Source organism: Micromys minutus (assembly GCF_963924665.1).
Source record: "Micromys minutus genome assembly, chromosome: 29".
NCBI lineage: Eukaryota > Metazoa > Chordata > Mammalia > Rodentia > Muridae > Micromys > Micromys minutus.
Window position 1 is genome coordinate 6,294,103 of NC_137964.1, and position 22,676 is coordinate 6,316,778.

Consider the following 22,676-nt stretch of genomic DNA (forward strand, 5'->3'; position numbering starts at 1 on the left):
CAAAGCCTCCAAAGGGTGTGCGTCACCGCCAACACCTTGACTTTGGACTTCTGCCCTCTAGAAATAAATTCCTCCGTGGAGTCACACTCCGTGGAAAATGGTCTGGAGAAATACAGACCATGCTCACAGTCATTATAGGTGGCTCCTGAACTCATCACGGGCTTGGAGACTGTTGTTCTCAGGTGCCATACATTACATGAGCCCAAGATGGACACGGGGTGGGGGTGGGGCAGAAAGGCATCTTCTACCCTGTAATATTGCGCTGAAATCACTGTTCAGTGAGAATCAGGATGGAGAGAACCCCATGAGGTAGATGGGCCTGGACCGGCCTGGCTCTGATCGTTAATCTTTAATTGCAGGGTAGAGGATATAAATTAAGGTTTGTCTTTTCCTCATCAAAGATCAAGTAAAAAAAAAAAAAACAAAAAAACAAAAACAAAAAACCCACTCTTTTCCTCCCACGTGCTCCTTAATATGAAACAAAAAATTGGCTAGCCTACTCTTTCCTTTGTAGAGATTGGGGTCCATCAATCTGTAACTTCAACACTAGGGCCTACTTTTGAGACCGAATCCCAGGGAAAAGGCAAATGTTTGCCTGGGAGTGGCCCTGTCTTTCCACTGGCCTGGATTGTGCAAATCCCATCACTCAGAGGGGTTTGCAGGTGTTCGGTCAGGGCCCAATCAACTCCAGCAGGACTGGCAATCTGTTTGTTTTTGTTACGTGTATGGGTGTTTTGCTTGCCTGTATCTATGTGCCCCGTATGTGTGCCTGGTGCCTCCAGACTCCAGAAGAGGGTGTCCAATCCTCTGGAACCAGAGTTAACAGTGGCTGCTGGCCAGCATGTGAGTGTCAGGAGTCTGACTGTCCTCCACGAGAGTAGTCAGTGCTTTTCATTGCAAGAGCAAAGAGCCAGGCGTTAGAGCCAGGAAAGGTAGGTAGGTAGGAAGGTTAGTGGCTGGGCTTAGGTAGCTGTCAGCAGAGAGAACCACTGAGGTCATCTCTATCAGTCCACTCTACAGCAGGAGCCCGGCCATTCCGAGATGAAGGAAGCACTGCCCGATGAGTCTAACCCCAGGGGATTGTGGGAACATCTACAAGTGAGACGTGGGTAATGGATTCAGCAGGATGCAGAAAATCCTTATTGTGGAAGTCTGAATTCTCAGGGTTACAAACAGGACTGTGCTTCCTTGGGTAGACCCTGCCAGCCCAGGGACCAGAAACAGGAAGTGTTATCTCATGAGTCTGTGAACACGTCCCAACCCTTCACAGCTGGACACATCTGGCTGCTTTCCATCAAGACCCTGTATTTCTCAGGCTCAGCCTGCCTGTTACAAGAAGCCCTAGTCTTCCTTGTCTCAGAGCCTGGGGTTCATATGTCTAATTTTGTGACTCCTTTCTTGTCCCTGTGGGGGGTGGTTGCATTTCTGCCATGCCTGAATACTAGGATGCCAGGTAGTCTTCCACATCCCATCCACGAGCCCCTTCCCTGGCATCCTCCTTCCCCACCCCCATCCTGCTTCCTTACTCTATCTTCATTGAGGCCTTGGGCTTGGTCTCGGTCCAGGTGAATCTCTTCAGCAAGGGGGAGGCCAGCAGACTACTAGTGTCCAGCTGATAGTCCTGTGGGAGGAAAGAGGAAGGTGACTCACTTGCCGGGCCCAGCAGGCTCCACAATGCCTCTGGGAAGACACTGGGGGGCTCCTCTGAGGTGTGGCCCACTGCTGCCCTCAGCAGACACAGCCCCTGCCCATCAGCACTGAGCATTTTCTTTGCCCTGGCATCTGTGAGCTTGTTGTCAGAGACAAAATGGTGCCTGTTTGTTGGCAACTTTGAGACCCTTCTTCCAGAAGGTGAAGAAAATAAAGAGGAAATTACAGGGTCTGAGGAAATGGCTCAGTGAATTAAGTGCTTGCTGAGCACACGTGAGAACCTCAGAATTCTCATAAAAGTCAGGCATTGTGGCCCATGTCTGTCACCCTAGCCCTGGGGGTGGGAGGGGATGGAGACAGGTAGGTCCTGGAGTTTGCTGGCGAGCTAGTCTAGCTCAACTATGAGCTCCTAGTTCCTTGAAAGATCCTGTCTTTAAAAAATCTAGTTAACCAACCAAAACCACAGTAGGATGAGCAATTGAGAAAGACATCCAACCTTGGCCAATGGACTCCACACAAAAACATCAAATGTCAGAGACAGGCACATATACATGCAGGTACACATAGCATGCACACACACACACATACACACACACACACACACACACACACACACATTAAATGGAAACTTGCATGGATGTACTTAGTATTTTCCATGTGAAACTTATTATCATATATGTTAAATTATATATGCAAATTATCATGTATGCAAATTATATGTTAAAACTAGTCTGGCTATGACTCTGCTGTCATACGTAAGATTTCAAGAAAATTATAGATGTGGTAGAATAATTTTCTCTTGGCATTTGCCATATGTACATATTTGCATATGGTGTAATTTGCATATGGTGTAATTTGCATATGGCATAAGCCCTATGTTGACATAGTTTCCAGGAACTGTGGTTCAATCGAGGTTTCCACCAGCTCTTTATTACTGCTACCACAGTGTGTTGTGCCCTGCTGACCGGAAGTGGAATCCACACTTTGTTTCTGCCTCCCTCTGAGGCTCTTACTGGGTTGTTTGAACACCAGGGCAGCGAGCGTTCTGTCATCGTTTTCCACATCTTAGGGGTAGCCTAAGCTTGAGAAATTCTGAAGTTTGACCAGTGTTGTTGCTGGAACTCGAACCACCCTACTGAGCCACCACACAAAGATTCTAACTACATTGTCACAGCATCCCACCACATACAATGAAAATTTCTTTATAGTTTGAAATCACCATGACCAATCTGTGTGTTTGATGAGGTTCAGGTCATATTTATCTTATATGTATGGGTTTTTTTTTTTCTGCATGTATATGAGTTACAGGTAGCTGTGAGTCACCATGTGGGTTTTGGGAACCAAACTAGGATCCTCTGGAAGAACAGCCAGTGCTCTTAACTACTGTGCCTTCTCTCCAGGCCCCCTGGAGAGCATCAAGGTTTCTACTCCTGAATTACAGCCCTGTGTTTGTCTCTAAAGCCCACTCCATCCAAGGGCCTTTCCATAGACTTGCTGACAGAAGCCGCTGGTTGGTCAGGTTACTCTGGTGTGCTTTGACCAGTGCGTCTGGGGGGGAACATGGCTGCATTCCACAAAAGGGCCCAATGGTGCTGCAGCACAAGACCCAGTCACTCACACACCTTACATTCTTAAAGAAAGGATACATCATTGATAGCTAGCCTACAAGAGATTCCAGGGAACATGCGCAGGACCCACTCCTTCCCCTCTGGAGAGCTGGTAGAACGGAACGGCTCTGGAGTGAATTCCGGGAGGTCTTCAAATTGTGGCATTCTCTTTCCTGTTGGCTCTGCATGGGGAGGTCTGGCTGTCTATTCCTCCCCCATACCTTGCTCTCTACAGACCACTTCCCCTCACTGGCCAAGCCTTCCTGGGGCGGGTCCTCAGACAGGACGAGATTTCTGACAAGGAACACTGTGTCGTTACCATCCCGACTTACTTCAAACATGGAGGTGGCATTTGGTGAAAGCTCCTCGAAGGTTTTGATTCTTTCCAGGCTCATGAATTTGAAAGCGTTTACGTATCTAATGAAGAAGTAGAAATAATAATCAAGACCGGGAAAAGGCACACAGCGTCCATGAATCGGGACATTCTGGAACTCACCTAGCAACCAAAAGACCAACTGGCTCAGACTCACTCTGTCTTACGCTCTAGGGCTTCAGGGTAATGGTACTTCCTCCCTGTAGTCAATTCACACCTTATATAGTGTGTGAATATGTCCTGTATAGAAGGGCCCACTCCATCCCTTATATACTGTATGAATATGTCCTGTATAGAAGGGCCCACTCCATCCCTTATATACTGTGTGAATCTGTCCTGTATAGAAGGGCCCACTCCAGTTTCTTGTGGAATCAAATCATGCTAGTTACAGAACAGACAGGAGACTGCATCTGGCCCGAGTGTCTTAATGGCACAAATAAGGGACAGATACCCCAGGAGGAGATGCAACTTCAACTTATCACTTATTGCTGTCAACTTCCTGAAAGGACGTGGGATGACAAGACATTCTATTGAGACTTCGTAGCTGACAGAAATGTACAGCTGAGGGGAGGGCCCAGCTGGTATGTTCTAGACTGAAACTCTGAGTGGGAGGAAAGAGTGATGTTTTCAAGGTTTCTCAATGACCCCCCTGCCAACTTTCATCGAGGAGCTACTGAAAAGACCCGATGGGATATCCCATGGGATGGCTGCTCACAGGCAAACCTGCTCATCAGTTAAACCGTTGTCCGAAAGTTTAACCCTCACGTTAGATTCCTACCGAGTCTCTGGTCCCACCTCTGCCCCATTGCTACCCTAGCCGGGTGTTATCACTTAAAACTGGGTGACTGGTCTGGATGCTTCAGCCACTTGGACTAGATGTCAGGTATGAGCAGTGACGTCAACCTGTCACCGTCACAGCTCTGGGTTGTGTGCTTCAAAGCCTGTTGCAGATGGCTGTCCGTGTTTTCCAACTGCTGCACCTCTATCCTTCCCTTTGGTAGCAGAAGCGAGGTTAAGCCCGAGAGCAATGGCCACTGCAGGTAATGATACTAGAGGGCTCCTAGGACAGTCTGACTGTCCTAAAAGGACCCAGACTCCATTAGGAACCTGGACCGAGAGGGTCAGACTTCCTCGGTTGCAAACTCAATCCTGATATTGATAGTCACATAGTTTGCTAAGTTCTCATCTCTGCAGTTGACAAGTCCCTATTTGTCAGAGATAACATGCCCTTTGCAGGATGTCTTATACATCAGTGTACATGAAAGTTGTCAGTAGATACAAATGCCAGGACAGCACCAGACCATAGAATGAGCTTCTATAACCAACTGGTAACCAACTAGTAACTACTCGCGCTGGCCAGTAACCATAACCATCTGTTCTTTCAGTTTCTGTCCAGTTTCTCCTATACAGTATTTTAATCCTGTAAAAATACAAGGATTAAAAAAAAAAAAAAAAAAAACCAAAATCCACCCCCCCCAAAAAAACAACCCCCCAAAAAAGAATAGAAACAGAGGTTGGTTTTGTTTCCTTTTATGTAACTTTTCTTGTTGGCTTTGTTTTTTCTGAGACACAGTTTCACTATGTAAGCCAGGATAGGCTTTAAACTTACTTGTATCCTCCTGCCTCAGCCTCCTGAATTCTAGGATTACAATCCTGTGCTATTCACTCTTGGTTAGACTTATTTTATAGACTCACGTATGTTTAATCACAGTTAATGTCATGAAAATAAGGCTACAGAGCTAGAAAAAGCCAAGGTAACTTGGGAAAACACAGTGCCTCATTCTTCATTTCTTTCTAAGCTTAGAACAAAAAAGGAAAATCTTCAGCCCCTCTTACAGAGCACATAGATGAAACTCGGCAGAATGTTAACAGTTGATTCAGGGACAGAATTGATGCCCAATTCTTTCTTTTTTCTATTTTTTCCTTTCCCTCCCCCATGCTTCCCCTTCCTCCTTTGTAACCCCCTCTTTTAATAATAAAACTAGGGAACAGAATCTCACCTCACATCATCAGAGCTTCCAGAATGAAACTTTGGATCTGTAAAACCATCCTTGAAAAAGTCCTCCGAGAAGGTGGGGGCTGAGTATGTGAAGCCACTGTTTCTAGTCAGTATGGCATTGAGGGGGATGTAGTCTTTACCATCCTAAAATACCAAAGGTAGACCTCAGAAGACAGAACACTGAAGTTTCTCCTGCAAGGACTCATATATGAGTGCACACACACACACACACACACATACACACACCTCATTCACATATACACATACACATGTCTCACACACGTCTCTCACACACACAGTTTCTCTCAGTCTCTTTCACATATACACAGTTTCTTGCTCACACACATAGTTTTCTCTCACACACACATCTCTCTCACACACATCTCTTGCACATTTGTTTCTCTAGCAAACACACACACACCTCTCTCTCACACACATATACTCTCACACAAAGTCTCTTGCACACACATCTCTTTCACAAGCATACTCATACATGTCACCCCCCACCCACACAACCCAACACACACACACACACACACACACACACACACACACACACACACACACACACACTATTTCATTCCTACTCTTCCCAATTAGGAACACACTCAGTCTTCTGATTCAGATAAACTTTGCTTTACCTGTTGGACATTGGCTTGAAGCAGGTCACCAAGTTTTTCCACGAGTTCCGCAAACCGGGGCCTCTCTTTGGGGTCTTTGTGCCAGCAATCCAGCATGATTTGGTAGCTGTTGATCAAGAGCACACAGAAAAGCTGGAGACCGGCAGCATCTCTACAGGCTGCCCCGCACATTCGGCTCTCATCCCACACCATGTGTTTTGTACTGTGTGACGTGGTTTTAGCTTTAGGTTTATAGCATGGGCGCCTGATGGTCTGTGTGGGTCACGTCCTGCTAGCAAGGGTGCACACTATAGCAGACCAACCTTCCTGAACTCCTGACCCACCTTCGTTAGGTACCAGGACTGAGTCTTAGAGATCAGAGAGGGGGACTTAGATAGGACAGGGGTGCTCTGCGTGACTGGGTGTGAAGTGGAGCACCCCTCCTCTCTCAAGAGGAGGATGGTGTTCCCAAAGCTAAAAGTATTCTTGAGTTGTAATGGAGGCTGGATCCACCCGTCTTCCCTGTAAGCCTGGGCCATCTGTACTGCCTCACACTTCTTATAGGAAGACCCTCGTTTCCTTGGGGGACGCCCTTGCTCTTCTTTAGGAAAGTCCACAGACTTCCTTGGCATGGTCCTGAGATTCTTGGGAAGAAGGTTATACTTCCCTGAGAAGGTTCTGCAAAGGAACCCGGTGGGAAAGACACCAAGTCCACCACCTGTGTCATTTCCAAAACAGGTCGGCGCACAGTCATCTTCGGTAGTCCCTCGGTAGCCCGCAGGGGTCTAGTGCGTGGCTGCTTAGTACTCAGTACTCTCCCAGAATCGGAAAGCCCCTATTATTGCAAAGTAACCTCTCACCACCAAAGCAAAACCAGGCTGGGCTTCTGGGTTGGAAACACTGGTTTCCATATCACAGAGGCCAAACCTTGTTCTCAGGTTCCTTCACCAACAGGTTTGTGTGTGTGTGTGTGCATCTCACCCCCCACCCCTGCACCCTGATGAGCCTTTGGACCAGAGCAGACCTGAATAGATTGGGACCCCGGAACTAGGTCACAATGAGTCTGCGTGGCCTAGCACTTGAGCTTGCTCAGACCTCACACACAAACACTGACATAGTCACAGTGTCAGTGCTACTTACGGTGTTGGGAGTAGAGGGCAGCTCTGGGAAAAACCCAAGGGACCCTGGGAATCTTTCTACCTGTCTAGTTGCTATGTAAGTGCCACAGGCTGCCCCTGACAGTCCCCAGTGTCTCTCCAGGGTATCCTTGTCTTGGATTGCTAACATGCAGTGCCTGACAAAGCAGTTTAAAACACAGGGAGGGGCTGAAGGAAAGAAGAAAACAATGGCAGGAGGCAACTGGGCAAATGACCAGAAAAGAGGCCAAAACAGTGTGGAATTTACACTTGTATCCCAGGGTCTTGGCTATTGAGGCTGGCTCTGGCTGGTGGTGATGGTGCAAACCTTAAATCCCAGCACTCAGGAGGTGGAGCTCTGGGTTTGAGGCCAGCCTCGTCTACAGTGTGAGTTTCAGGATAGCCAGAAACCTTCTATTGAAAACAAACAAACAAAAAGAACCAGCTCTAACCCTTCAGACAACAGGCAAAGAGAAAGGGGTGGTTAATTCTTCATTATCCACACCCCAGAACTTAGAAACAGTCCATGACTCAATCTGGCCATTCCCACAATAACCACTGAAAGGCCAACTTGGACATTTATTTCTCCAGCTCTCTCCCTGCCAGGTAGTGGTGACATCACTAGATGGTCAGATACAAGGATGCATAGTAGTTTGGAAAAGCAAAGCAGCTCCCCCCAAGGCCGTTAGCCCAAGGGCACAGTTCTAGGTACCGGGAAGTTCCATCTGCTTTTAAACACTTTTAAAAGGGAGCAGTCTAATAGAGTTCAGGTTCTGCTTTCTGATACAGGTCCCTAGCCAACAGAGGTCCTAAACTTGTTTTAATTAATGAATCAATTCATTGTTTTTGAAAGTGAAGAAAACCAACTTTGATTGAAGCAAACAAAAACAGCTCCTTCTGGGATAGGAGAGGTCCCTGGAGCTGGTGTCTTCTTCCTCTCTGTTTTTTGAGATGATGTCTTACTATGTAGACCGGGCTGATTTTGAACTTGTAGTAATCCTCCTGCCTTGGCTACCCAAGTGCCACGAAGGGAAAAGAGCTTAGAAAGATCACACTGAGCCCTAAGGATCCATGCTTCAAGGGTTTGTTTCCGAGCTGCTCCTGCCCAAGCGCTAACACATTCCTCAGAAGGTGGCTCTCGTGGTCCTTTTGCTCCTTGAGTTTTCCTGTGTACTTCTTTTTACTTCTCCTTGGTGCACTCAGGGTATGGATGGTAAGGGGGCATAGAGGAGCGGGGGGATGTGTGTGGATGGGGGAGTGGAGAGATAGGGGGTGAGGTAAGGGAGTGGGGGTAGGGGAGCAGAGAAATGGGGGTGGGAGGTAGGGGGTTGGGGTGAAAGTGAGCACAGGGGGCAGGTGGGGAGACTTTGTGAGGTCAGTGTCTGGGCTGAATGCTGGGGACCTCAACTTGCAGACACCAAAGTCATGGGGGTTGCAGAAATGAGTACTGCCTCTCTGAGTCTGTGTTACAGTTCCTGTTCTCTAGGAGACTCATGGCCCCTTGGAGTGGTGGCTCAAAGACACTTCTCAGCCATCTGGGCAAACATGCTGCCAGCCAAAGGCTGGTAATAGCAAAAGCTATACTGCCTCATAGGATCCTCCATGGGTCTCTGTTTAAAGTAACTCTGTTTGAAGTAGTTTATACATGTTACCAGTTTACTGAGTTTATCTTATGCCACAGAGACCAACGATAGTCAATTAAAAAACACAGACAGGCAAAGAAAACATCTTAAGCCTGGGCTCTTCCTGACCGTACTGGAGCCTCCTGGTCTGCGGGTTCCAAAGTTGGCTGAAAGAACATGAGATATGGACTCAGGCATTCTAAAGTTGGTAGCACAAGTGAGGAAAAGTAGAACAAGAGGGGACTGCGTGTTAGTGTTCTGTCTAAGCTCCACCCCACAGTTACCTGGCAACAGCCAGGTAGGTCTGACTCACTGTCAAAGGGGCTGTTAGCCCCCCTCCTTACTCTCTTGCTCTCTTTTCTTGGCTCTCTTCCCCTCTTCCCCCTTTGTCCCTTCTCTCCCCATTCCCTTCCCCCCTCTCCACATGCTCATGACCAGCCTTTACTTCTCTACTCTCTCTTTCTCTGTGTCTGTCTGTCTCTCTGTGTGTGTATGTGTGTGTGTATGTGTGTGTGTATGTGTGTGTGTGTGTGTGTGTGTCTTTGTCTGCCTCTACTATCCTCTCGATTCCCTTCCCATGTCCTGAATAAACTCTATTCTATACCGTCGTGTGGCTGGTCCCAGGGGGAAGGGATGCCTCAGCATGGGCCTGCCTTCATAGAACATATCCCCACTTTCTCTTTTTTATAAACACATCACCAAGCCACTTGGTAGGGGGCATATTTCACTTCCCAGAGGCCTCATCTCTGCCACCATGGTCACTGCCGTCTCATGGTGCGGATGGGAGAACAGCCTTCTGCGAGGTGTGACTAACTGGGGCTTCCCCTCCCTAGTTTCTCTGGGGTAAAAGCATCAGGGAGACCTGTCATCACCCCCTGGATTCCAGGTGTGTTCCTGGCTTGTTCTTTTCTCATTCTACACCCTAACCTGCAAGTCAAGTCAGGGCAGACGCCCCTGTGGGGTGGTAGGTATCTGATTTATGGGCACTGGGTTGGGGGCAACTCACTCACTGCAACCTTATTGTTTTATCCACTAAGTAAGACTGGGGCAGGGTGGAGGTTAGTTGCATCCAAGATCAGCTGAGGGGCTTGTGGGAAGTGTCTACAGGCTATTTGCCTAATTTTCCCAGGTATATATTACCGTAGCCCAAGTTTAGGTCTTGGATGTCCAATAGAGCTGCACTGCGTTAACACATCACTTTCTTGTGATTGGAACAAGGAGGTGACTTTCTCCTCTCAATTCTCACTTGCCTGCAAACATAGCTGCCTGAAAACAAGGCTGACTGAGAATGAGGCTGGGAACATGGCTGACTGAGAACATGGCTGACCAAGAACATGGCTGACAGAGAACATGGCTGCCTGAGAATGAAGCTGGGAACATGGCTGACAGAGAACATGGCTGACAGAGAACATGGCTGACAGAGAACATGGCTGACAGAGAACATGGCTGCTGGCCTGTATCTTCCTTTTAAGGAACTATTTTACAAAGCTATATCTTTAATTCCAAACCATGCACTATAGGCTGCTTGGGGCCTGTAAACTACCTGGAAGAGGTTTGTGGAAACACAGGAAGGCTTTGTAAGTCCAGAGCCTTGCTTATCTTGGGTTTGTGACAAGGTCTCCTTATGTAGGACAGCCAGGTCTTGAACTTGTCATCATTTTGCCTCAGGCTGGCCAGTGTTGGGATTATAGCACATGCCTTCATGCCTGGCTTTAGAGAACCAAAAGTTGAGTGACTTCCTGCTTCTAGGGTTATTTGGATGAACATGGAAGCTGGAGATGGGCCCTGAGTATTGCAGGATGCTGTGGAATCTAGACTCGGATTGCTAACTGACTGGCAATGGAGTCTTGGGCGGATCATATTAGATGCCACATGCCTTGGTTTGTCATCTGTGATGGCACATACTTCATGGGGTCATTGTGAGGCATATCAAACTTGTTCAAGGCACTTCAAACAGTGCCTGCTACCTTCAAGTACTACTGATATTAAGCTAACCAGTATCATAACTGTAATTATTATTGCTGTTGGCAACTGAACTTCGTGATTTTTAGATTATGTGAAAAGCAGGACATATTAATTCAACACACCTCTCAGCGTACAGAGAACGCCCTTCTGGGGAACATGGCAATGGCTTCTGTCTTCCCTGCTCGTTAGCTGGCAGAAGGCATGCTGCTCTACTTCCTACATTTTGATATTTTCCAAGGTCAGATTATCATATCTGCCCTACCTACTCCTCAAGACTGTGGGAAGCCTACATGAGACTATATATCAGCAAAAGTATCTGGTGCAGACCTGATTTCAGCTCCTTTTTCAGGGTCTAAGGATCCCACCAAGACTAAAGCAACCCTCTCTGTAGCCCAGAGGTTCTTGGGTCACCCACTGTAGTTCCCTGACTATATCAGGTAATACTAATAGAGTCCCCCTGCCTTCCCTGCCTTCAGATCTGAGTCCTTCTTTCTCTCATCCAGTTCCCTGCCCTGGCATTAGCCTAGCTTGGTCCTGAGCACGAATAGGAAAGAGACCGGTGACCTTGCCCTTTGGCCAAGCCCACACTTCCTTCTCTGTCCTTCACTCCTCCCCAAGGGCCAACCCAGGGCTCAGCAGGATCTCATTGTGTGTGGGTGGGGAGGGGAGGCCGCCTGCCAGTTCAGGAAAGGTGGCGCCACCTCAGGGAGGCCCAAGTCCTTGTCAGCAGCTCACCCAAACTGCAAGTGTCATCGCATTCCTGTTGAGGTCTCAGAGTGCTAAACCGGCATGGTTACAGGAAATGGTACCCACAAGTGTCAGGCTCACCGGCTGACAATGGAGAGGCTGCCCAGACTCTGTCTCCTTTCTCATTCCTAAAGGCACGGCCACCAGTCAAGAGCTCTCATGGCTTCCCAGCTACCCCACATCTGTCTGTCTGTCTGTCTATCTATCATCTATCATTTCTCTATCATCTTTCTATCTATCATCTATCTATCTATCATTTACCTATTTATCCTTATGTCATCTATCTATGTATCATTTATGTATCATCAATCTCTATCTTCTACCTATGTATCTATATCTATGCATCTTTCTCTCTCTGTGTACATGTATGAATCTATATCTATCATCTATTTATATATAAGGTTTTGGAAACAGGTTCTGAGTAGCTCAGATCAGCCTTGGTGTTTATATAAAACTACAGATGAACTTGAATTCTGGATCTTTCTGCTTCCACTTCTGCAGAACTGTGCACAGTATATACAGTGCTGGGGGATAGACCCAGAACCTTGTGTATGCTGGGGGATAGACCCAGGACCTTGTACATGCTGGGGGATAGACCCAGGACCTAGTGCATGCTGGGGGATAGGCCCAGGACCTAGTGCATGCTGGGTAAGCACTACTAGGGTGACTGAGCTACATCCCTACCCTGTGGAGTACAGTACAAGCCAAGCTCCCGTGGCTCTATAGATGGGGAACTGTCTTGACTGAGGTGGCTTGGCTCACTGGGCTGTACTTAGTGAATGAGGTCTTGCCTTTAGTTCCTAGAAGCTATTTATTCATTTTGTCTGGCTTCCTGACTTCAGTTCCCAGCTAAAGTCCTTGAAAGGACCTATCGGTGGATTAGAGAGGAAACAGGGATCGATCCAGAGCACATCCCCACTAAGGAAGTGACTCCCAGCACAGCAGAGCCCAGTAGGGACTGAGGCAGCATCCCCAGAGAGTGGGGCTAAAAATAAATCAGCGCCGTTACTCACTCCCCACCCCAGGCACTCTGTGCCCCTTTCCACACCCAGGGTCCCTGATGAGCGCTCGGTTGGGGTGCGGGGACACGGAGGTGTGAGCTTACATTTCAGGCGTGGCATACTCCGGCGTTCTCATCCGCATGCCTTCCTTCAAGCGGCTGCAGAAATCTTCATCCATTTGCACTCCTGGGTATGGAGAACCTCCTACAAGATATGGTGCGGAAAGACACACTCGAGTTAAGGTTTCTAGTACAAAAGACCATGGGGTACTGGTGCATGGTGGTGCACACTTTCGGTTCTAACACTTGGGAGGCCGAAGCAGATAGACCTTTTGTGAGTTCAAAGCCAGTGAGGGTTACAACGTGAGTCCCTGTCACAAACAAACAAACAAACCTACCAAAAGACCATGAGGGGCAATTCAGAGTTTCCCTTGCTTCTTCAAAGTGATGTTTTAGCCAAGAAAAGGTAGTACATGACTGTAATCCCAGTTCTTGGGAGGGAAGCTGAGGCAGGGGAATCGTTAGTTTAAGGCTAATGTGGGCAATCTAGTGAGCCTATCTCAAAAATCCCAAAATAAATAAATATACAGTGACATTTTTCATGACAAATTTCCAGCACAGGGGGTTACTTGGCAGGCCCTTCCTGAGGGCACATCCTTGGCTGATGTCTGTCCTGTGTACACACTTGCTTGTTTGGTCCGGTAAAAAGGCAATCTAAAGTATCCCTGCCTTTGCCCGGCAAGCAACTCTAAGGAAATCTGATCCTTAGACACCCGTGGCCTGAATTAATAAACTTTCTTTGGAAAACCAGTGGACTTGGATTAAGCTACTGATGGACCGTTCCAACCTTTCAGAAAAATGGCCTTTGTTCTGGGGCTTTGGGAATGAGGAGCTCCGGCAGGTCCAGGGGATTGAGCCTTGGGTACCCAGGCACGAGAGGCAGACTAGGGTGGGTGGGGGTTGCTCCAGATTCTACAGAGCTGAGAGTACTGTCTTTGCCAGCCTATTTAACAGTGCCTAGCCAATCCTCTTGTGGGTAGCCTGGGCTAGGAGGGTGGACAGTGTGCTCAGCCTCCAGCCACGGCCACCCAGCACGTGTTTGCCTGTGCTTTCTAGTGATGGCTGCCGATAGGAAGCAGCTGGGAGACGCTCAGGATTTGGCACTTGTCACTGCAAGGCCATTAGAGCTACTGTGCTGCTTTCAAGGACTGGAAGCAACAGGTGCCTGTCCTCAAAAGCAGGGGAATGCTTTTTACACAGTACAGGAACCTAGGGGTGTTGCCGCATGCATTTTGTTTGTCGTGAAAGACATCCCCCCCCACCTTTTTTTTTTCATTTTGGCAAAGCCCAATTGATTCTTAGCTAGTTTCAACACTTGGGGCACCCCACACTATCCCTGGGTGCATCTGTAGAAACAGGGCTTTGAGGCTCTTTCCTAGAAATCCAGAGTGGCTGCTCTTTTTAGAGTTCCTGAGTTCAGTTTCCAGCCCCACATCCATCCCGTTCTAGACAATCTGATGCCTTCTCCCAGCTTCCATGCATGTGGTGCTCAGACATTAACATGTAGGCACAACACACACACACACACACACACACACACACAGTGTATATGTATATGTGTGTATATGTGCATGTGTGTGTGTATAGATGTATATGTATATTTACACCAAAGGCACTAAATCAAAGCCAGCTCCCTCTAACAATGCCTTCTACTGGTCCTCTGTGAACATCAGGGCCTGTCCTGATGAGAAACTCTGAGGCAGTGGATACATAGACGGAAGGGTTGAAGACATGAAAGCTGGAGTTGGAGGAATTGGAGAAAGGAGCAAAGGACAGACTGATCGTTCTGTCTTTAGACTGACCTGTCACCTGACTCAGCTGATAATGGTTTAACCACTCTCTATGGTAGTGGGTATTTGTACATCTCTATGGTGTGGGTATTGGTACATCTCTATGGTGTGGGTATTTGTACATCTCTATGGTGTGGGTATTTGTACATCTCTATGGTGTGGGTATTGGTACATCTCTATGGTGTGGGTATTGGTACATCTCTATGGTGTGGGTATTTGTACATCTCTATGGTGTGGGTATTGGTATATCTCTATGGTGTGGGTATTGGTATATCTCTATGGTGTGGGTATTGGTACATCTCTATGGTGTGGGTATTGGTACATCTCTATGGTGTGGGTATTTGTACATTCGACACTGTCATCTACAGGGAGCTCCCTCTGGGTTTGCATTGAGTTCAAGTGTAGATGTCAAGATGGGGTGTGCCCTCCACATGCTCTTCATAGGACACAAACATCTGCTTCTGAGCTGTTCCAACCACTCCCTCCCCCACACACTTACCTAAGGAGAAGATCTCCCATAGCAACACTCCATAGGACCACACGTCACTCTTGGTGCTGTAGACCTTGTCAAAGATGGATTCAGGAGCCATCCATTTTAGGGGAAGTCGAGTCTGGAAGACAGCAGGGGGCCTTGGGCATGCCAGCAAAAGCAAATGCCCACACCTAGGGCCCAGGACTCCCCTTCCACTTAACACTTATGGAGAGCCAGAGCAGTAGAGACATCCCCCAGCCTCTGGAGACCAGGCATGGCAAGTAGACTTCTCTGGTGCACCCAGAAGGTCCTTGCTCCATGGTTCTTAAAGAAGTTGCTTTCTCATGGCCCCCTCTCTGCCTACATAGGAACACTAAAGGCTTGGTAAAGAGGTCTGAATTAGGAGATACCCTGAAAATTGAAATGGACTTTTTTTTTCTAAGGAGAGGGATTGTGGAAGACACCCCTATGTAAAAGGATGGGTTGTTAAATCTTGAACTTGGGGCTAGATGTGAGGCAGAGGTGGAATGTGGGCTTGGTATGACTGAGGTCCTGGCTTTAGTCCCACATCCCTAGAATGAGAGGAGGTGATTTTGTTTTAAAGTTCTCCATCTAGGAGAACATATGGCTGGATTTCAAGCATGCAGACCTGTTCTGACAGCAGGGACCACAGTGAGTTAGCTGGGAGTCCGGTTGCTGGGGGGGGGGGGGAAGCAAAGCGAGATGTTCCAGACAGTGGAGAGACGAACGTAAAAAATGCCGGAGTCAAGGACAGCAAAGAGGACCAAACTGAAACACAGGCCAGAACAGCCCCTGTAGGCCAGAGTGCCACTGCGACCTGAGCTGTTTCCCTCTTAGAAGAAGAGCCGAGGGGCTGCTCTTGCACAGGACATGGGTTCAGTTGCCAACACCCCCACAATGACTCACAACCAGCTGTACTTCCAGTCACAGGGATGTGGTGCCCTCCTCTGGCCTCCCTGAGCACTGCATGCTCATGGTACATAGACATACAGTCACATAAAATAAAATTTAAAAGGAAAAAAGAACAGTAAGTAAGAAGGGTTTCTGAAAGCGTGCTCCGGGGTGTCTGCATAGTATGGTCCAGAAAGTTGTTGAAAATGCAGATTCTAAGCAGCCTCCCTTCACCCTCCCCATCCCCCTCCACCCTCCCTCTGCACCTTCTGTATTAAGGGATTTGGGGTGAGAACTGCAAACTGTGGTTCAGAAAGGCTGCTAGGGGGTGTGGTTATTTCCTTCAGTCTGAGGGCCCATGCAGAGCTATCAAGAGAGCTCAGACATTATTAGCTGAAGCCCTCCTGGCAGAGGCCAGACAGGAGAGGACACTAAAGGTCACCCAGTAAGTGACAAATAACGTCATGTTCAAAAACAAATGGGGAAGAGAGAGGCCAGTGTGAGCCAGAAGGGAGATGGGTCCCACGGAAGGCGTCCCTGGAGGTAAGCAGCTTCCTCGGTTCAAGATAGTGTGTACCCTCCCTGAACTCTTTCTGGAAGTACAGACACCTGCTGAATCAATCACTGAGGTTTATCTGAGGAAGAGGCCGTGCTGTTCTTTTCAGTGGGACACGGAACTCCCAGAGGGGTGGCAGGCAGAGACTGGTCTCTGCAGGGCTCAGCCGCTGTGTGGGCTGACAAGCCTCCAGTGGTCCCGCTCTCAGGGCGAGTACTCAGCCAGGGACCAGACACAGAACGAACAGGCTCCCTCCCAAGAACTCTCTGGTACACAGCTCTTCCGAACTACCCGTCTTCACAGAACCGCGTGGGCATTTGCGGGGATGACTGCTGAGAAGTGTGTCTGCAAGGGCTTCCGTCTATGGTCTCAAGGCGACAGGGTAGAAACAGATCAAATGAGTACCCGAGCTCACTCACATCGCCTCTCCTCACATAATCAGGGTTCTTATAAATATCCCGGGCCAGGCCAAAGTCACAAATCTTCACAACATTGTTCTCAGATAGAAGGATGTTCCGTGCTGCCAGGTCCCGATGAATGCACTATTAATAAAACAGTTATGTAATGAACGCACTTCCTTAATCCAGGCCTTAATTTCCTGTATCCACTTGGGGTCATTATTCTTAAAAAAAAAAAAAAAAAAAAAAAAAGAAAGGTGTGTGTGTGTGTGTGCACACGGGCGTGCATATCCATACCATGGGATGGATGTAGAAGGCAACCATGTGAGTTCCTGCGGGCTGAACTGAGGTCATCAGTTTGGCAGCAAGCACCTTCACCTGCTGAGCCAGGTCACTGGCCTTAGGATCATTTTTAATTCCAAGTTCCATTTCGTTTGTGGTAGAGGGAGCATCTTTCAGCACACGCCCAGTTACCACAAATACAATGTGCTGCTTGTGCAAGTAGTCCAGGTGGCCCAAAAGGCATGTTCTAAAGCAGCCAGGCTCCTGGTCTATGGGGGCTTACTGGTCAACCGCACTGGCAATCTGAATTTTGCCAGTGAGTGAGATTTCCCCTACAACCCTTTAGAGTAGCTCTTTGGGAGCTGCGGTTTGGCATGCTTTGCTTTGTCCGCTGTTTACTTTGCTTGCTGTTGTTGCTGGTTTTAAGACAGACTCCTGAAGTATGCAGTGTATGCCGACCTGGAACTCACCCAGGTTGGAGTGTATCCAGGGATCCTCCTGCCTCAGCCTCTCAGGTGCTGGCATGACCATGGTTTGGCTTTGAGCTGAGGGTTTTTGAGAAGCCCCATGTGGGTGAACTGAAGACAGCGTCTTCATGAGGCCTGGAGAGTTTGAAAGTGTGCAAGAGGGCGCAGTGGGATGTTGCACTGTTGGGTTTGTGTAGCCCAAACTGCTCAGGAAGATTCTACCCTTAAATTCACCCCCAGGGGTCTGGGGCTCACCATTCTGGCATTTCTCCATATCAGAGCCAATCAAGGTTATTGATGCCTGTTGTACAGGTAAGTACTTAAGTACAAACAAATACTGGAAAAATGGCTTCAAAGCAGAGGTGTGTGTTCAGGCCTCACAAAGAGACAAAGCAGTAATAGAATGCATTTTCAAATATTTTTGAAATATATGAAGTTTTAAAACTTCAAATTATGTTAAGTTATGAAAATATATTCAACCTGATTTAAACTTTACCCAATATATAGTATTGAGACTTGATGTCATTAATATATATTGGTTAACATATGTAATTTGTATGCTTTCAGACATTTAAAAAAATCAAAATAAAAGTGGGAGTGGGGAAGAAAAAGGAAATGTACATGCGTGTTTTCTTGTACATACACCTTCTAAGTTTAATCACATACATAAAAACAAATTTTAAAATGTAAAAGAAAAACTTTTGAAAAGCTTAAAACTCCTTTTTATCTCTGATTTAAGAAAGTTAAAGAAGAGTTGGAGAGATGGCTCAGTGGCTAAGAGCACTGGCTGCTCTTCCAGAGGTCCTGAGTTCAATTCCCAGCAACCATGTGGTGGCTCACAACCATCTGTAATGAGATCTGATGCCCTCTTCTGGTGTGTTGGAAGACAGAGCACTATGTGTGTGTGTGTGTGTGTGTGTGTGTGTGTGTGTATGTGTGTGTGTGTACATGTGCATATATTTGCAGTATTAAAAAACATTCTATTAAAAAAATAAAGTTAAAAAAAAAAAACAGAGATGAACTGACCTTTCTGGAGGACAGAAACTCCATGCCTCTGGCCACTTGGAAACTGTAGGAAATCAGGTCTTCCATTGTGAGGGGCTGCTTGGAGATCTCACTGTAATCTACCAAGCATTAGAATTTTGTAAAGATTTTTGTGACTGCACCAAATCCCAGTTTACTGAAACAATAATCCCAAAGTATAAGACACACCAACAAGGACACCACAGTTCACCGGCAAGAGAGTTTGAGTCTCAACACGAACATCAGAGATTTTTCCAGGCTGTGGGGTTGACGGGTAGGGATGGGGGTGAAGGGTAGGGGAATGGGGATCGGGTGCAGTGGGTGTGACTCAGGAGGATGGACTGCGCAGAGAAAGGTGAACAGTTCCTGTCAAAATCAGCAACGCTGTAAATAATCATTTATTCAAACCTTATCTCCCCAGGACGTTGCCCCACTTCCCAGGAGGTTTATTAGGGTGATAAATAAGAAAGAAAGAAAATTTGTGAGGTGTCTAGTGTGTTGAAAAACTATCCCAGACTGGAGGCCAGGGAGGGATGAATACATACCCTCATCGCCTTCCACATCGCTCACACTTTTATCTTCCGGGAAGCTGGAGCTGGTGAAATGCTCAATGCTATTGACACTGTCTAGGCGGGGTTTCTGCTCCTGCTCCAAGCCTGGCTCCAGGCTTTCTTTCCTGAGCTCCATATGCAAGGCTGCATCCTTAGCACAAACAAGAAACGCAGGAGTGAGAGGGGCCCAATGCACAGATGGCCGCCATCCCAGTTACACACGCCACTGGGCCCTGAATGAACTCTGGATGCTAGGTATTTATTTCCCAGGCTGTAGAATATTTTGTACTCTCCATTAAGCTCCTACTGAATACCTCAGATCCTCGAAGCTGATCATGTTCTCTTTGACTGTTTGGCTTTTTACCTGCTCCAAGGAAAAGGAGCCTGGGGTGGGTTACACAAAATAGGAATTCCCTTCACTCCTGAAATCTCAGACAGGATTTGGGAAGAGCTGAGACAGCAAAACTCTTTCAGGGACCTGATAGGAGGGAGCGTTTGGCTGGGGTGTGTCCCCAGGAGAGTCTCTTTTCTGGGTGTCCTCTGTACCCTATATTATCACAGTGTGAGCTAGCACACACTTCCTCAATTTCCCCAAGAGTTTATGTTAGTTTTTGACACAATTGTCAAAAAGATTGTTTTTCTTCGTTTGTTGTGTTTTCTTTTACAAGGTGTGGGGGTGGTTGGAGACAGTGCTCCTGTGTAGCCTTTTATATCCTGGAACTCAGAGATCCACCTGCCTCTACTTCCCAGTGCTGGGATTGAAGGTGTGTACTACCACCACCTGACTTGGCTTTTTGTTTTTTTTTTTAAATGGATGTATTCTATTTTCATTTATGTGTGTGCAAACATGCATTCGGGTGTCTACAGAAGCTAGACAATGTCATTGGAGTCTCTAGAGCTGGGGTCAAGGCAGGTTGTGAGCCATCTAGTGGGTGCTGGGAACAGAACTCTGCAAGAGTAGCAAGTGCTTACCAGCTGAGTCCTCTCTCTCTCTCTCTCTCTCTCTCTCTCTCTCTCTCTCTCTCTCTCTCTCATAAAACGATTCCTATGCAAGCTGGTTCGAAACCATCGCTAATGATTGGCACAGCCTGAACTGTAGCTTGGGCAACGAGCCTATCTCTGCTGCTTTTCATAGCACCAGCCATGCTGTTTGAAAGTCAACATAGAGTTTGACACACCTCACTTGGTGGTGTGTAAAGCACTCTTCCCCACCCCCAACCCCTGCAGAGGCTCAAGTTCCTCTGGTTTCTTGGGGGAGGGGAGAGGAGATGCACTTTTCTCTTGGTTTTCCTTTGAGGATGCCACACCGCTGCATCCTAACTCACCCTGGGCATCACAGTCTCGGTGCTTTTTACTGCCTTCTCTACATAGTATACTGGCTCCTCTATTAATCGTACCATCTTGGGTAAATCCTCTTTCCCCTCCCCCCGAATTTTGTGTTTCTCATTTAAAAGGCACTATATTATAGTTTGCGCCTTGTAGGAAAGGACTTCTGTGTTCTACTGTTTTGCCTTCAATAATTTATCTAGTGCTTGACACTAAAAATGCATCCTGTCCAGTGGCTTTGGGGATGGGGCAGTGTGCCCATGCTTACTCACATGTCTGTACACCCACAGGGGCTTGTACCCTATAGCCTGGCTTCTGTTAGACAGCAATACCTAGGCAGGAGCTGGGAGGGAATGAGGTTCAGCACCAGGATTAACCAACCAGCCTGTGCTTCCTGCCTTGACTTTTCTGGGATGTCACCAGAGGGCGCCAGGAAGCAAGCAGAAGATCCAGCAAACTTTTGGAGGGATAGCAGCAAGCAACACTGTAATAATATAGGGTACAGAGGACACCCAGAAAAGAGACTCTCCTGGGGACACACTCCAGCCAAACGCTCCCTCCTATCAGGTCCCTGAAAGAGTTTTGCTGTCTCAGCTCTTCCCAAATCCTGTCTGAGATTTCAGGAGTGAAGGGAATTCCTATTTTGTGTAACCCACCCCAGACTCCTTTTCCTTGGAGCAGGTAAAAAGCCAAACAGTCAAAGAGAACATGGTGATTTTCTCCATGATGCAGCTAGCCCTGCTCAGATGGAGTCTGGAATTTTATTTTCTGGAAACTTACGGCCTTCTTTACACTTCCCAGAAGCTGGCTCATGGGACCTGTCCCCAGGTTACCCCACCCTTCTGATCCCACTGAGCTGTGCCTATCAGCAACTCTCAAAGACAGCTGAAGTTAGTGGACTTTGGGGACTAAAGCAGAAGAGCAGGTTGATCACGAAGTGTATTTAAGAGTCTTGACGGATTTGGGCTGTCCCTTCATCTCCCTTTCCTATCCCTTTAGGTTCCAAATGTGACAGGCAGTCATGAGTTTTCCACAAAACACAGCTCCACCAAGTACCACCGGGAGGCAAACCATTAAATATAGCCCCAAAAGGAAGCAAGCTCTTCAAAACAAAGGACGCACAAACCCAAACGCTCCATCCTGCCAAGTCCCCGGAGTGTTCTGAGGGCTTAGCGCTTCCTGAGCCCAGTCTAGGACATCAGGAGTGACAGGAATCTGTTCTGCCCTCAGCTCAGGGCACTACTGCTCCCCTTATCCAGTGGGGTTCAAAGGAAAAGCTCTAAAGCTGGGAATAAAGCAAGCTAGGTCGCCCTCCTCTCTTCATCTCGTGGTTACTATGTCCTTAATCCAATTTCTTTATCACTCTACTATATATTTATTTGTGTCTGTTTGCTGCAGGCATGAATGTGGACGCCAGGGGACAACTTGCTGGAGTTAGTTCTCTCCTTCCATCATGTGGGTTCCAGGGATCAAACTTGGGTCATCAGGCTTGGCAGCAAGCCTCTTTATCTAGACTGAGCCATCTTGCTAGCCATTACTGATTTCCTGACTTCTCTGGCCACAGATATAGCTACAAAGCACCAAGCAGCTTTAAGATGCCAATTTCGGAAAGCCTAACTGGGGAAATATAACTGGGCATGGTGGCACATGCCCTTAATTCTGACACTCAGGAGGCAGAGGTAGGTGGGTCTCTGTGAGTTCCACGACAGCCAGGGATACAAGTGGAGACCCCGTTTCAAACAATGGAATGGGGGAATATGTAGTATATTCTCAACACCTGTGGAACACCTGTGTCTTTGATAAAATCATAGTCTGGGATGAAAGAGTGGGCCAGCTGTTTGGTATTTCTGTGCTTTTTTATAACAGGGTCTCTCTCTCTCTCTCCATATTGTTTATTTAAATTATGTATATATGTGTATGCATGCATATGAGCACAGGCACCCCCTCAGAGAGTAGAGATATCAGGATAGCCTGGAGCTAGAGTTACAGATGGTTGTGAGCTATCTAATGTGGGTGCTGGGAACGGAACTCCGGACCTTTGGAAGAGTAGAAAGAGTTCCTAACCACTGAACCATCTCTCCAGTCCCAATCCCACTCTACTTTCCAGGCTGATGTCTAAC

At 47.5% G+C, this 22,676-nt stretch overlaps 1 protein-coding gene across 2 annotated transcripts in view; it reads right to left on the reverse strand.

The window, feature by feature from the left end:
• The window catches only part of FLT1 (fms related receptor tyrosine kinase 1), a 161,005-nt gene that overhangs the window by 3,196 nt on the left and 135,133 nt on the right, over window positions 1–22,676 (reverse strand). For both annotated transcript variants that reach the window (XM_080941158.1, XM_080941157.1), the window contains 9 exons: window positions 19,225–19,381; window positions 18,683–18,780; window positions 16,929–17,051; window positions 15,069–15,180; window positions 12,825–12,924; window positions 6,271–6,376; window positions 5,631–5,773; window positions 3,590–3,674; window positions 1,527–1,621 (listed from right to left, as the gene is read on the reverse strand). In XM_080941158.1, coding sequence (XP_080797284.1) covers window positions 1,527–1,621; window positions 3,590–3,674; window positions 5,631–5,773; window positions 6,271–6,376; window positions 12,825–12,924; window positions 15,069–15,180; window positions 16,929–17,051; window positions 18,683–18,780; window positions 19,225–19,381 — 1,019 coding nt within the window. The remainder of the gene's footprint in view (window positions 1–1,526; window positions 1,622–3,589; window positions 3,675–5,630; window positions 5,774–6,270; window positions 6,377–12,824; window positions 12,925–15,068; window positions 15,181–16,928; window positions 17,052–18,682; window positions 18,781–19,224; window positions 19,382–22,676) is intronic.